The sequence below is a fragment of the Ahaetulla prasina genome, chromosome 2 (genome assembly GCF_028640845.1).
Source record: "Ahaetulla prasina isolate Xishuangbanna chromosome 2, ASM2864084v1, whole genome shotgun sequence".
In the NCBI taxonomy this organism is placed as follows: domain Eukaryota; kingdom Metazoa; phylum Chordata; class Lepidosauria; order Squamata; family Colubridae; genus Ahaetulla; species Ahaetulla prasina.
The window spans coordinates 302,439,906-302,452,594 of record NC_080540.1 but is presented as its reverse complement, the minus strand read 5'-3'; the positions used below and the strand labels follow the sequence as shown (position 1 = coordinate 302,452,594).

General features: G+C 47.0%; 1 protein-coding gene across 1 annotated transcript in view; it reads right to left on the bottom strand.

Moving 5' to 3' along the window:
• Window positions 1-12,689, bottom strand: part of LOC131190757 (basic proline-rich protein-like) — a gene marked incomplete at its 5' end in the record, with an annotated part of 496,338 nt that overhangs the window by 245,919 nt on the left and 237,730 nt on the right. Inside the window, 4 exons of the mRNA XM_058168112.1 lie at window positions 3,535-3,639; window positions 3,755-3,823; window positions 3,945-4,010; window positions 4,277-4,384. Of these exons, the coding sequence (XP_058024095.1) occupies window positions 3,535-3,639; window positions 3,755-3,823; window positions 3,945-4,010; window positions 4,277-4,384 (348 nt within the window). The remainder of the gene's footprint in view (window positions 1-3,534; window positions 3,640-3,754; window positions 3,824-3,944; window positions 4,011-4,276; window positions 4,385-12,689) is intronic.

Below are 12,689 nucleotides of genomic sequence, written 5' to 3'. Positions count from 1 at the left end.
ATATGCTTTTTTCCCCCAAAAAAAGGCAACTGGACTGTTTTTTTTTCTTGAGGAAAAAAAAGTTCTGGCCCCAATTTAAGCTGCTGGTCTTAACCTGTAAGAACCTTTCCTGACTTGGAACCCAAAAATCTCTTTTTTGAAGGCCTGCAATTCATCCAACCTGACGCCTTGCAGACAGAGAGAGACAGAGAGACCGAGGGAGAGAGACAGACAAGACACAGACACAGAGAGACACAGAAAGACAGACAGAGACAGAGACAGAGAGAGAGACAGAAAGACCCAGAGAGAGAGAGAGAGAGAGAGGAAAAAAGAAAGAAAGAAAAGAGACAGAGAGGGAGAAAAAGAGAGAGAGACAGACAGAGATAGACACAGAGAGACAGAGACAGAGACACACAGAGAGACAGAGAGACAGACAGACAGACAGACAGACAGAAAGACAGAGACATACAGAGAGACACAAACACACAGAGACAGAGAAACACACAGAGACAGAGAGACAGACATAAAGACCCAGAGAGAGAGAGATAGACTGAGGAAGAAAGAAAGAAAGACAGAAAGAAAGAAAAGAGACAGAGAGGGAGAAAAAGAGAGATAGACAGACAGACAGACAGATAGACAGACAGACAGAGAGCAAAAGAGAGATAGACAGACAGAGATAGACACAGAGAGACAGAGACAGAGAGAGACAGAGAGAGACACACAGAGAGACAGACAGACAGACAGACAGAGACAGACAGACAGACACAGATAGACAGACGGAAAGAGAAAGACAAACAGAGACATATAGAGAGACACAAACACACACAGAGAGACACACAGAGACAGAGAGAGAGACAGAAAGACCCAGAGAGAGACAGATAGACAGAGAGAAAGAGAGAGAAAGAGACAGAGAGGGAGAAAAAGAGAGATAGACAGACAGACAGAGAGCAAAAGAGAGATAGACAGACAGAGATAGACACAGAGAGACAGAGACAGAGAGAGACAGAGAGAGACACACAGAGAGACAGACAGACAGACAGACAAACAGAAAGACAGAGACAGACAGAGACATACAGAGAGACACAAACACACACAGAGAGACAGAGAGACACACAGAGACACAGACATAAAGACCCAGAGAGAGAGAGAGAGAGATAGACTGAGGAAGAAAGAAAGAAAGACAGAAAGAAAAGAGACAGAGGGAGAAAAAGAGAGAGAGAGACAGACAGACAGACAGACAGACAGACAAACAGACAGACAGACAGAGCAAGAGAGAGATAGACAGACAGAGATAGACACAGAGAGACAGAGACAGAAAGAGACAGAGAGAGACACACAGAGAGACAGACAGACAGAAAGACAGAGACAGACAGACAGACACAGATAGACAGACGGAAAGAGAAAGACAAACAGAGACATATAGAGAGACACAAACACACACAGAGAGACACACAGAGACAGAGAGAGAGACAGAAAGACCCAGAGAGAGAGACAGATAGACAGAGGAAAAAAGAAAGAAAGAAAAGAGACAGAGAGGGAGAAAAAGAGAGAGAGACAGACAGACAGAGAGCAAGAAAGAGATAGACAGACAGAGATAGACACAGAGAGACAGAGACAAAGAGAAAGAGAGAGAAGAGACAGACAAGAGAGACAGAGAGACAGACAGAAAGAGAGACAGACAGATAGACAGAAAGAGAAAACAGAGAGAGAGAGAGAGAAAGAGAAAACAGAGACAGAGAGAGAGACAGACAAGACACAGACACAGAGAGACACAGAAAGACAGACAGAAACAGAGACAGAGACAGAGACAGAGACAGAGACAGAGAAAGACCCAGAGAGAGAGAGAGAGACAGAAAGAAAGACAGAAAGAAAAGAGACAGAGAGGAGAAAAGAGAGAGACAGACAGAGATAGACACAGAGAGACAGAGACAGAGACACACAGAGAGACAGAGAGACAGACAGACAGACAGACAGACAGAAAGGCAGAGACATACAGAGAGACACAAACACACAGAGACAGAGAGACACACAGAGACAGAGACAGACAGAAAGACCCAGAGAGAGAGAGAGAGAGAGAGGAAAAAAGAAAGAAAGAAAAGAGACAGAGAGGGAGAAAAAGAGAGATAGACAGACAGACAGACAGATAGACAGACAGACAGAGAGCAAAAGAGAGATAGACAGACAGAGATAGACACAGAGAGACAGAGAGAGGCAGAGAGAGACACAGAGAGACAGACAGACAGAAAGACAGAGACAGACAGACAGACACAGATAGACAGACGGAAAGAGAAAGACAGACAGAGACATACAGAGAGACACAAACACACACAGAGAGACAGAGAGAGAGACAGAAAGACCCAGAGAGAGAGACAGATAGACAGAGGAAAAAAGAAAGAAAGAAAAGAGACAGAGAGGGAGAAAAAGAGAGGCAGACAGACAGACAGAGAGCAAGAAAGAGATAGACAGACAGAGATAGATAGACAGAGAGAGAGACAGAGAGAGAGAGAAAGAGACACATACACATAGAGACAGAGAGACAGACAGAAAGACAGAGACAGACAGACAGACACACACAGATAGACAGAAAGAGAAAAACAGAGAGAGACAGAGAGAGAGAGAAAGAGACACATACACATAGAGACAGAGAGACACACATAGACAGACAGACAGACAGACAGAAAGACAGAGACAGACAGACAGACACACACAGAGAGACAGAGAGAAAGAGAAAAACAGAGAGAGACAGAAGAGAGAGAGAAACAGAGACCGAGAGACTTCGTTTTCCCCCCATTCAACCCAAGAGAGGGAAGACAGCTTTTTTAACATTTTAAGCATGCCTAGGGCTGCCAAAAGAGAGGAAAAAGAATATCAACCCAGAAATACAAAAAAAACCCAACCCAATGCAATGAATAAAAATTACCCAGACGATACTTCCCCACCCCCCTTTTTGTATAATCCGCGCACTAAGCCATTAAGATTCTGCTGAGACCCTTCAACCAGATTTGGGAGTCAAAACTTCGACCATCTTCTCACTTGTCGTCGCCGCCACTTTTCAAGGGAGCCCCACAATCCCTCCAGGCGAAGCTGGTAGGGAAATCTAATGTGATGTCAACGTGAGGAATTGAGTAGCGCAGCTTTCCGCCTGAGCGCCGGCATCCGTCTCCTCGCTTGGCAGACAAAATGGTCGGCGAAGGAAGACACCTGAGAGATGAATCAAAGGGGCTCCGTACACTGACAAGCGGCAGAAATCGACAATGGAAGGAAGGGAGGCTTGTCAAGGAGATCTCGGCCCACATCTTAACACACACACACACAACCCCAGTTCCAGTGCTCTCTGAACTTAGTTGTTTTCTTGCAGTTGTTTCATTACCCAACTAGGGAACATCAGGAGTGATAGAAGGGAGGAGGAGGAGGAGGAAGAAGAAGAGGAGGAGAAGTGGGAAGGAGGACAATGACTGTGGGGTCCTTGGTGCTCTCTGAGCTTGGAAGTTTTCTTGCAGACGTTTCATGACCCACCTAGGTAACATCATCAGTGCAGAAGGCAGTGGTGTTTGGGAGGAGGAGGAGGAGAAGAAGGAGGAGGAGGAGGAGGAGGAGGAGGAGGAGGAGGAGGAGAAGGAGGAGGAGGAGGAGGAGGAGGAGGAGGAGGAGGAGGAGGAGTGCTCTCTGAGCTTGGTTGTTTTCTTGAAGATATTTCATGACCCACCTAGGTAACATCATCAGTGCAGAAGGCAGTGGTGTTTGGGAGGAGGAGGAGAAGGAGAAGAAGGAGAAGGAGGAGGAGGAGGAGGAGGAGGAGGAGGAGGAGGAGGAGGAGGAGGAGGAGGAGGAGGAGGAGGAGGAGAAGTGGGGAGGAGGACAATGACTGTGGGGTCCTTGGTGCTCTCTGAGCTTGGAAGTTTTCTTGCAGACGTTTCATGACCCACCTAGGTAACATCATCAGTGCAGAAGGCAGTGGTGTTTGGGAGGAGGAGGAGGAGGAGGAGGAGGAGGAGGGGGAGGAGGAGGAGAAGGAGGAGGAGGAGGAGGAGTGCTCTCTGAGCTTGGTTGTTTTCTTGAAGATATTTCATGACCCACCTAGGTAACATCATCAGTGCAGAAGGCAGTGGTGTTTGGGAGGAGGAGGAGAAGGAGAAGAAGGAGAAGGAGGAGGAGGAAGAGGAGGAGGAGGAGGAGAAGTGGGGAGGAGGACAATGACTGTGGGGTCCTTGGTGCTCTCTGAGCTTGGAAGTTTTCTTGAAGATATTTCATGACCCACCTAGGTAACATCATCAGTGCAGAAGGCAGTGGTGTTTGGGAGGAGGAGGAGGAGAAGAAGGAGGAGGAGGAGGAGGAGGAGGAGGAGGAGGAGGAGGAGGAGGAGGAGGAGGAGGAGGAGGAGGAGGAGGAGGAGGAGGAGGAGGAGAAAGAAGAGGAGGAAAAGTGGGGAGGAGGACAATGACTGTGGGGTCCTTGGTGCTCTCTGAGCTTGGAAGTTTTCTTGCAGACGTTTCATGACCCAACTAGGTAACATCAACAGTGCTAGAAGGGAGTGGGGTTTGTGGAGAGGAGGAGGAGGGAGGAGGAGGGAGGAGGAGGAGGACTGTGGGGTCCTTGGTGCTCTCTGAGCTGGGTGGTTTTCTTGCACACATTTCATGACCCAACTAGGGAACATCATCGGTGCTAGAAGGGAGGGTGGGAGGAGGACTATAAGGTCCTTAGTGCTCTCTGAGCTTGGTGGTTTTCTTGCAGACATTTCATGACCCAACTAGGTGACATCATCAGTGTTGAAGGGAGAAAGAAGAGGAGGAGGGACTGTGGAGTCCTTGATGCTACCTGAGCTTGGTTCTTTTCCTACAGACATTTCATGACCCAACTAGGGAACATCATCAGTGCTAGAAGGGAGGAGGAGGAGGAGGAGGCAGGAGGCAGGAGGAGGAGGACTGTGGGTCCTTGGTGCTCTGTGAGCGGGGTAGTTTTCTTGCACACGTTTCATGACCCAACTAGGTAACATCAACAGTGCTAGAAGGGAGGAGGAGGAGGAGGAGGAGGAGGGAGGAGGAGGAGGACTGTGGGGTCCTTGGTGCTCTGTGAGCTGGGTAATTTTCTTGCAGATGTTTCATGACCCAACTAGGTAATGTCATCAGTGCTAAAGCGGGGAGGAGGAGGAGGAAGAGTGTTGGGTCCTTGATGCTCTCTGAGCTCCATTATTCTATGTTCTATTGCCTTGTTAATGATCAGTGCTCCAAGCTGGGGAGCTGAGAAGTTAGTGTAACCCACCATTCCTGGACAGCCCTTCTGCAAGAGGTCTTTAAAGCATCTGCCATAAATTTAAGGCATCAACAGATGTCCTGCAGCCAGCAGACCTCTATGGAAACTCTTTCTTCTGAAGCTGCCAAACTCAATCAGAATAGAGCTGGAAGGGGCCTTGGAGGTCTTCTAGTCCAACCCCCTGCTCAAACAGGAGACTCTATACTATTTCAGACAGGTAGCTGTCCAGTCTCTTCTTGAAAAGCTTCCAGTGTTGAAGGAGCACAACATCTGGTGGCAAGCCGTTCCACTGGTTAATTGTTCTCACTGTTAGGAAGTTTCTCCTTAGTTCCAGGTTGCTTCTCTCCCCTTGGTTAGTATCCATCCATTGTTTCTTGTCCTGCCCTCTGGTGCTTTGGAGAATAGGTGGACCCCCCGCTTTTCTTTGGGGCAGCCCCTTAAATACAGGAATTCTTCTATCATGTCCCCTCTGGTCCTTCTTTTCTCTACACTAGCCAAACCCAAATCCTGCAACCGTTCTTCATATGTTTTAGTCTCCAGGCCTTTAATCATCTTCTTTGTATTTAATTCAGAGTCTCAACGTTTGTTTTTTTTAATGTGGTGGCCTAAACTGGATGCAGTGTTCCAGATGTGGCCTTACTAAGGCCTTATAAAGTGGTACAAGTACTACAGGTGATTTTGATTCTATGCCTCTGTTTATGCAACCAAAGACTGCATTAGCTTTTTTGGCTGCTGCCTCACATGGCTGGCTCATGTTTAAGGGATTGTCCCTTAGGACTCCAAGGTCCATTGCTTCTTCTCCTGCCTTCTGGTACTTTGGAGAATAATTTGAGCCCCTCTTCTTTATGGCAGCCCCTCAAATACTGGAATACTCCTCTATCATGTCCCTCCTAGTCCTTCTTTTCTTTAGACTGGCCAAACCCAAAATCCTGCAACCGTTCCTCGTATATTTTATTTATTTATTTATTTATCACATTTATTAATGTGATTCCGTCGCGAGCTTAAAACACACTTATTCATCTGCGCAGGACTGGATTAGACTTTAAATTTATTGGTTTTAAATGGGTTTTATTATTTATACTGTTTTTAATAATTCGGCCTTGTAGAATAAGTTTTTTAATTGTTATTTTAATTTGTATTTATATGTTTTTTATTTGCCTGTGAACCGCCCTGAGTCCTTCGGGAGATAGGGCAGTATATAAATGTGATTAATAAATAAATAAATTTTAGTCTCCAGGTCTTTAATCCTCTTAGTTGCTCTTCTCTGCACTTTTTCCAAACTCTCAGCATCTTTTTTGTAATGCGGGGACCAGAACTGGATGCAGCATCATTCCAGGTGGGGCCTTGCTAAGGCTTTACAAAGCGGTACTTTCTAAAGCTGGTTTCGGACCTCGCCCAGGCTCCTCAAGGATTGTGGAGATAAAAGAAGAGGAGATGAAAAAACTAAGGACCCCCCCCCGCCCCCCCGCCCATACCTCTGGCATCTCTTCCAGGCTCTCCGCCAAATGTGGCTGCAAATGCCGTCATTATGCAAAGCATATTACCGCAATCAAGCCCCATTGGCACATGGAAGGCGAGGGGGGTTGTGTGTCAAACAAGCCACTAACAAAGCCGTCGGAGAAGTTCATCCTTGCCAGCTCGCTGCTCTTCTGACTTCTGCTAGAGAGAAACAAACGAAGACATTTGTAGGTGGCCCCCCCTGGGCTTGCAGCTTTGGGGTGGCAGGTGGGCATCTAATCGGAGGAGGGGGGGCAGCTGATCCACAGAAGGAGTGGGACGCCATTCTTGGCTGTCGATACAGGCGCTTCCCGTGTTAATGAGTTTGTCGCCCGCAGGGACTGCCTGGTGAATCGCAGCAGCTGGCAGTTCTGGATGGACCAGCCGTATCCAGGTCAGGTGCTGCTTCCTCCTGACAACGCAGGTAGTTTGGATTAAGCTGCATGTGATCTGCACATTTTAGGAGAAAATGAAGAATAATAACAGAGTTGGAAGGGGCCTTGGAGGTCTTCTAGTCCAGCCCCCTGCTCAGGCAGGAGACCCTATTCCATTTCAGACGAACGGCTGTCCAATCTCTTCTTGAGGGCCTCCAGTGATGGAGCAGCCACAACTTCAGGAGGCAAGTAGTTCCACTGATAAGATTGTTCTCACTGTCAGGAAATTTCTGCTTAATTCTAGGTGGGAATCTCTCTTAAATGTCTATGGAGATTCTCCGTCATCATCCAGGTCCGGGTTGTCCCAAAGGTGCTTTTTCAGGAGGCAACTGGACTTTCTGGTTTTTGTTTGAAGATATTTCGCTTCTCACCCAAGAAGCTTCTTCAGCTCTGATTCCCACTATCCAGTCAGAGCTGAAGAAGCTTCTTGGATGAGAAGCGAAACATCATCAAAGAAAAACCAGAAAGTCCAGTTGCTTCTTGAAAAGAACAGTTTTGGGACACCTCTCTTTAATGCTCTTCCACCATTATATCTTGTCTTGCCTTCTGGTGCTTTAGAGAATAGCTTGAGCTCATCTTCTCTATGATAGCCCCTCAAATATTGGAAGATGCTATCATGTCACCCTCCCTTTCCTTCCTCCCTTCCTCCCTTCCTCCCCTCCTCCTCTTTCCTTTCCTTTCCTTTCCTTTCCTTTCCTTTCCTTTCCTTTCCTTTCCTTCCTTCCTCCTTCCTCCTTCCATCCTCCCTCCCTCCCTTCCTTCCTCCCTTCCTCCCTCCCTCTTTCCTTTCCTTTCCTTTCCTTTCCTTTCCTTCCCTTCCCTCTCTCCTTCCCTCCCTCCTTCCTTCGCAGGACTGATGGAAGAATAATACCCCTTCTAGAGAGCATTTTCAGTGGTCTAGGGAAATTTAACCGATCTCAAAATCTCCAGACAAGATCAGAGATCTGATTCCCCCTTGATTCAGGCCCCTGTCCTGGGCATTTCTTTTATTTATTTATTTATTTATTTGATCATATTTATATACCGCCCTATCTCCCGAAGGACTCAGGGCGGTTTACAGGCACTTAAAAACACATAAATACAATATAAAAGCAATTAAAAAACTTATTCTAAAAGCCCAATAATTAAAAATATAGAAATAAAACCCAATTTAAAACCCATAAATTTAAAATCTAACTCAGTCCTGCGCAATTAAATAAGTATGTTTTAAGCTCGCGGCGGAAGGTCCGAAGGTCCGGAAGCTGACGAAGTCCGGGGGGTAGTTCGTTCCAGAGGGTGGGAGCCCCCACAGAGAAGGCCTTTCCCCTGGGCGTCGCCAGACGACATTGCCTCGCTGACGGCACCCTGAGGAGTCCCTCTCTATGAGAGCGCACAGGTCGGTGAGAGGTATTCGGTAGCAGTAGGCGGTCCCGTAAATAACCCGGCCCTATGCCATGGAGTGCTTTAAAGGTGGTCACCAAAACCTTGAAGCGCACCCGGAAGGCCACAGGTAGCCAGTGCAGTCTGCGCAGGATGGGTGTTATGCGGGAGCCACGGGGGGCTCCATCTATCACCCGCGCAGCCACATTCTGGACTAACTGTAGCCTCCGGATGCCCTTCAAGGGGAGCCCCATGTAGAGAGCATTGCAGTAATCTCTATGTAATTTCTTCTTCCATAAAAGAGAATATTTGTAGCTCAGGGTTGAACTGTGGGGTGCTTAGTGCTTTCTGAGCTTGATTGTTTTCTTGCAGATGTTTCATGACCCAAACTACCCTGTTTCCCCCAAAATAAGACCTCCCCTGATAATAAGCCCAATCGGGCTTTTGAGCGCATGGCAATAAGGCCAAGCGCTTATTTCAGGGTTCAAAAAAATATAAGGCCATGGTCTTATTTTTGGGGAAACACGGGTAGGTAACCTCATCAGTGCTTGTCAGGGGGGGCTTTGCTCCCTATTTAAATACAATAACTTGCCCTGCCAGTGTTGGTAGAAGTGTGGAATTCTCTCTGATAGTTCCTGGATGAGGCTGTTGCTTTCTCCTTGTTTGTCTGGTGTTAATCCCTGCTTATCTTGTTATTGGTTTATCTGATGGTTGATATATCCTCTCCAGCAACCAGCTCCCAGATAAGGCCAAATGAAAGTTTGCTCCCCCACTACCAGAGCTCCAGGGTAATTCCGTAAATTCGGCAGGTCAAAACACCTAGCAAATGTTATCCATGTGTGGAAGCTAAGCAAGATCATCAATTTAAAGGTACCGTCATTATCCACGATTTTATCAAACTGAACCTTGCCTCCTGAGCTGCCTGAATCCAACTGAATCATTCCACTTTCCGTCTTTGCTCACCAGTTCAAATCAGACCGTGGCTGATTTGCACCCCCTGAAGAGTTTAGCCTTGAGCTAAGATAATTGGCTTCCTTAAGTATCAGAAAAAAGTATTTCAGAGCAGGCAGTCCAGTCCCTTCTCTGGGGATCCGGAGAGCAAGATTTCCCTGAGGTAAGAGCAACGGTGTAAGCAGAGAGGGAGTCCTGACAAAAGAAAATATTTGTACCTCAGGGTTGAATGGAAGGGTCTGAGCTTGGATTTTTGGAGACATTTCATGACCAAACTAGAGAACACCATCAGTGTTAGAAGAGAAGGTGGTGTGGGAAAGGGGAGGGACAGGAGGAGGGGGAGGACTGTATGGTCTTTGGTGCTTTCTGAGTTTGGTTGTTTTCTTGCAGACGTCTCATTACCCAGCTAGGTAACATCATCAGTGCTAGAAGGGAGGAGGGTTTTACTCTTGGTTTATATATTGTTTCCATAATCAATGAGCTACCAACTCAAATAAACGTGTTATTGATAAATAACAGCCTAATCAAGGAACCATCAAGAACTCTCCTACCAATACTGACAGGGCAAGCTACAAATAGATAAACAGAGACCAATGCCCATTCCCTTCTAGCATTGATGATGTTAGCTAGTTGGGTCATGAGATGTCTGCTAGAAAACATCCAAGCTGAGCACCAAGGCCTGCACAGTCCTCCTCCTCCTCCTCCTCCTCCCCCCATCCCTCTCCAAAAAAACCCTTCCTTCTAGGCACTGATGATGTTAGCTAGTTGGGTCATGAGATGTCTGCTAGAAAACATCCAAGCTGAGCACCAAGGCCTGCACAGTCCTCCTCCTCCTCCTCCTCCCCCACCTCCACAACCCTCCTGCCTTCCTTCTAGGCACTAGTTGGTTCATGAAACATCTGCAAGAGAGCACCAAGGACCCCATAGACAGACAGTCCTTTAAACAAACCAGTTGCATCCCATCATTCTCTTCTAACCATCGTGGCTAATCTTTGTAAAGCTGCTATCTTGGCCTCCAAAGCAGCAAAGAATTTTTATTATTTATTTATTTATTTGCCCAAAGCGGTTGCTGATTCTCACGGAATTCGAACTTCCTTCCAAGCTCTGGATCCAAGCTGCAGCTTTGCCCTTTCCTGCCACCGTCTCTCTGATCTCAGCTGTATAAATAACATCCATCCATTCGCCACCGTCACTTCTGGCCACTTCGTCCCTGGTTGGGTCTCCAAATCCCTTTCCAAAGCTGCCTTTTATTTGAGCTGTCACACATTCGAAGGTCCCAGGCAGGTTTAGCCAGCAGCTGCCTGATGGACTTCCCGGGGAAATGCATGTCACAGCTGGGCAGATGTGACCTTTGAAGTGGCCCCTGGAGCTGCCTTGAGCCTGGACCGACAACCTGCCATGGAGCCGAAAGTTGCACGGTGGATTTTGTTGCTGTTTTGCATCTGACGTCTGGAGATGCGTCTCTTCTTTGCCAGAGGAATTTCAGCTCCAAAGTAGTTTGATAAATTGCAATCAGGGTTGTTGTTTTTGTTGTTGTTGTTGTGAAAGAAATAAGGTTGAGTAGACAGCAGCCATTCTTTCTTTTCAAACTGGATTCCTGTTCGGGAGAGCCAATGAGCAAGGGATCCAGGGAAGGCAATAGGTTTTGAAGCTTTTGGGTGCCTGGAAATAGAAAATGAGCTCACCATCTCTGAAGGGCAGCTCCAAGGTAGGTAAAATCTGAGAGAGTTCCTGGGGAGGCCTATGACAATTCCCTGTGCCCAATTCACCATGGCCAATTCATCATGGCTAATTCACCCCAGACAACTCACCACAGACAACTCACCATGGCCAACTCATCATGGCCAATTCACCCCAGACAACTCACCACAGACAACTTACCATGGCCAGTTTACCATGGCCAACTCACCACAGACAATTCACCACAGACAACTCACCACAGACAACTCATCATGGCCAACTCATCATGGCCAACTCACCATGGCCATCTCATCATGGCCAATTCACCACAGACAACTCACCACAGACAACTCACCATGGCCATCTCATCATGGCTAATTCACCACAGACAACTCACCACAGACAACTCACCATGGCCAACTCATCATGGCCAATTCATCATGGCTAATTCACCACAGACAACTTGCCAAACCCAGCTCACCACATCCAACTTGCTATGGGACAAGAGTTACACCATTATCAAAGAAATGGTGGAATAGAATAATTAAACAAAGGATGCAAAAGGAGGGACAGAATGAAATGTGAATGATGCAACAATTATTATTTTTATTTGTTTTAAATAATTAACTAAAAGTAAAGGTTCCCCTAGCACATATGTGCTAGTTGTTCTCGACTCTAGGGGACAGTTCTCATCTCCGTTTCAAAGCCGAAGAGCCAGCGCTGTCCGAAGACATCTCCGTGGTCATGTAGCCGGCATGACTCAACGCCAAAGGCGCACAGAATGCTGTTACCTTCCCACCAAAGGTGGTCCCTATTTTTCTACTTGCATGTTTTACATGCTTTCAAACTGCTAGGTTGGCAGAAGAACAATTAAGTAGAATTGTTAAATTGTCCCACAGCGAGTTAACTGTGGTAAATTGTCCTATTCCCTTCCTAAGAGGCAAATCAGGGGAAATCTGGCAGAGTCTAGGGACAGAGCTCATAGAAGTAGGAGAGGGGTCTTAGAATCCCAGGGCTGGAAGGGATCTTGGAGGTCTTCTAGTCCAACCCCCTCCTCAACCAGGAGACCTAATACCATTTCAGACAAGTGGCTGTTCAATCTCTTCTTAAAAACTTCCAGTGTCGGAGCACCCACAACTCCTGGAGGAAAGTTGTTCCACAGATCGATTGCTCTCAATGTCAAGAAGTTTCTCCTTAATTCCAGGTTGCTTCTCTCCTTGTTGAGTTTCTTCTTCTCCTGCCTTCTGGTGCTTTGGAGAATAGGCGGACCCCCCTCTTCTTTATGGCAGCCCCTGAGATATTGAAAGATGCTATCGTGTCACCCGCTAGTCCTTCTCTTCTTTTTAGTTCATCAAGTTGGGTTTCTTCCCTCAAGGCTAGACATGCTCAATTTTTCACTTCAGATGTTCTTAAAGACCCTGGTCCCCCTCCCTGCCCTTCTCGGAATCTCTACATCCTTCTCCAATTATCAAAGCAACGGGCTGTGGTACTGAAGGTGGGACGTGTCCAGAGCAGAATCAAGTAGACAGATTACTCCCT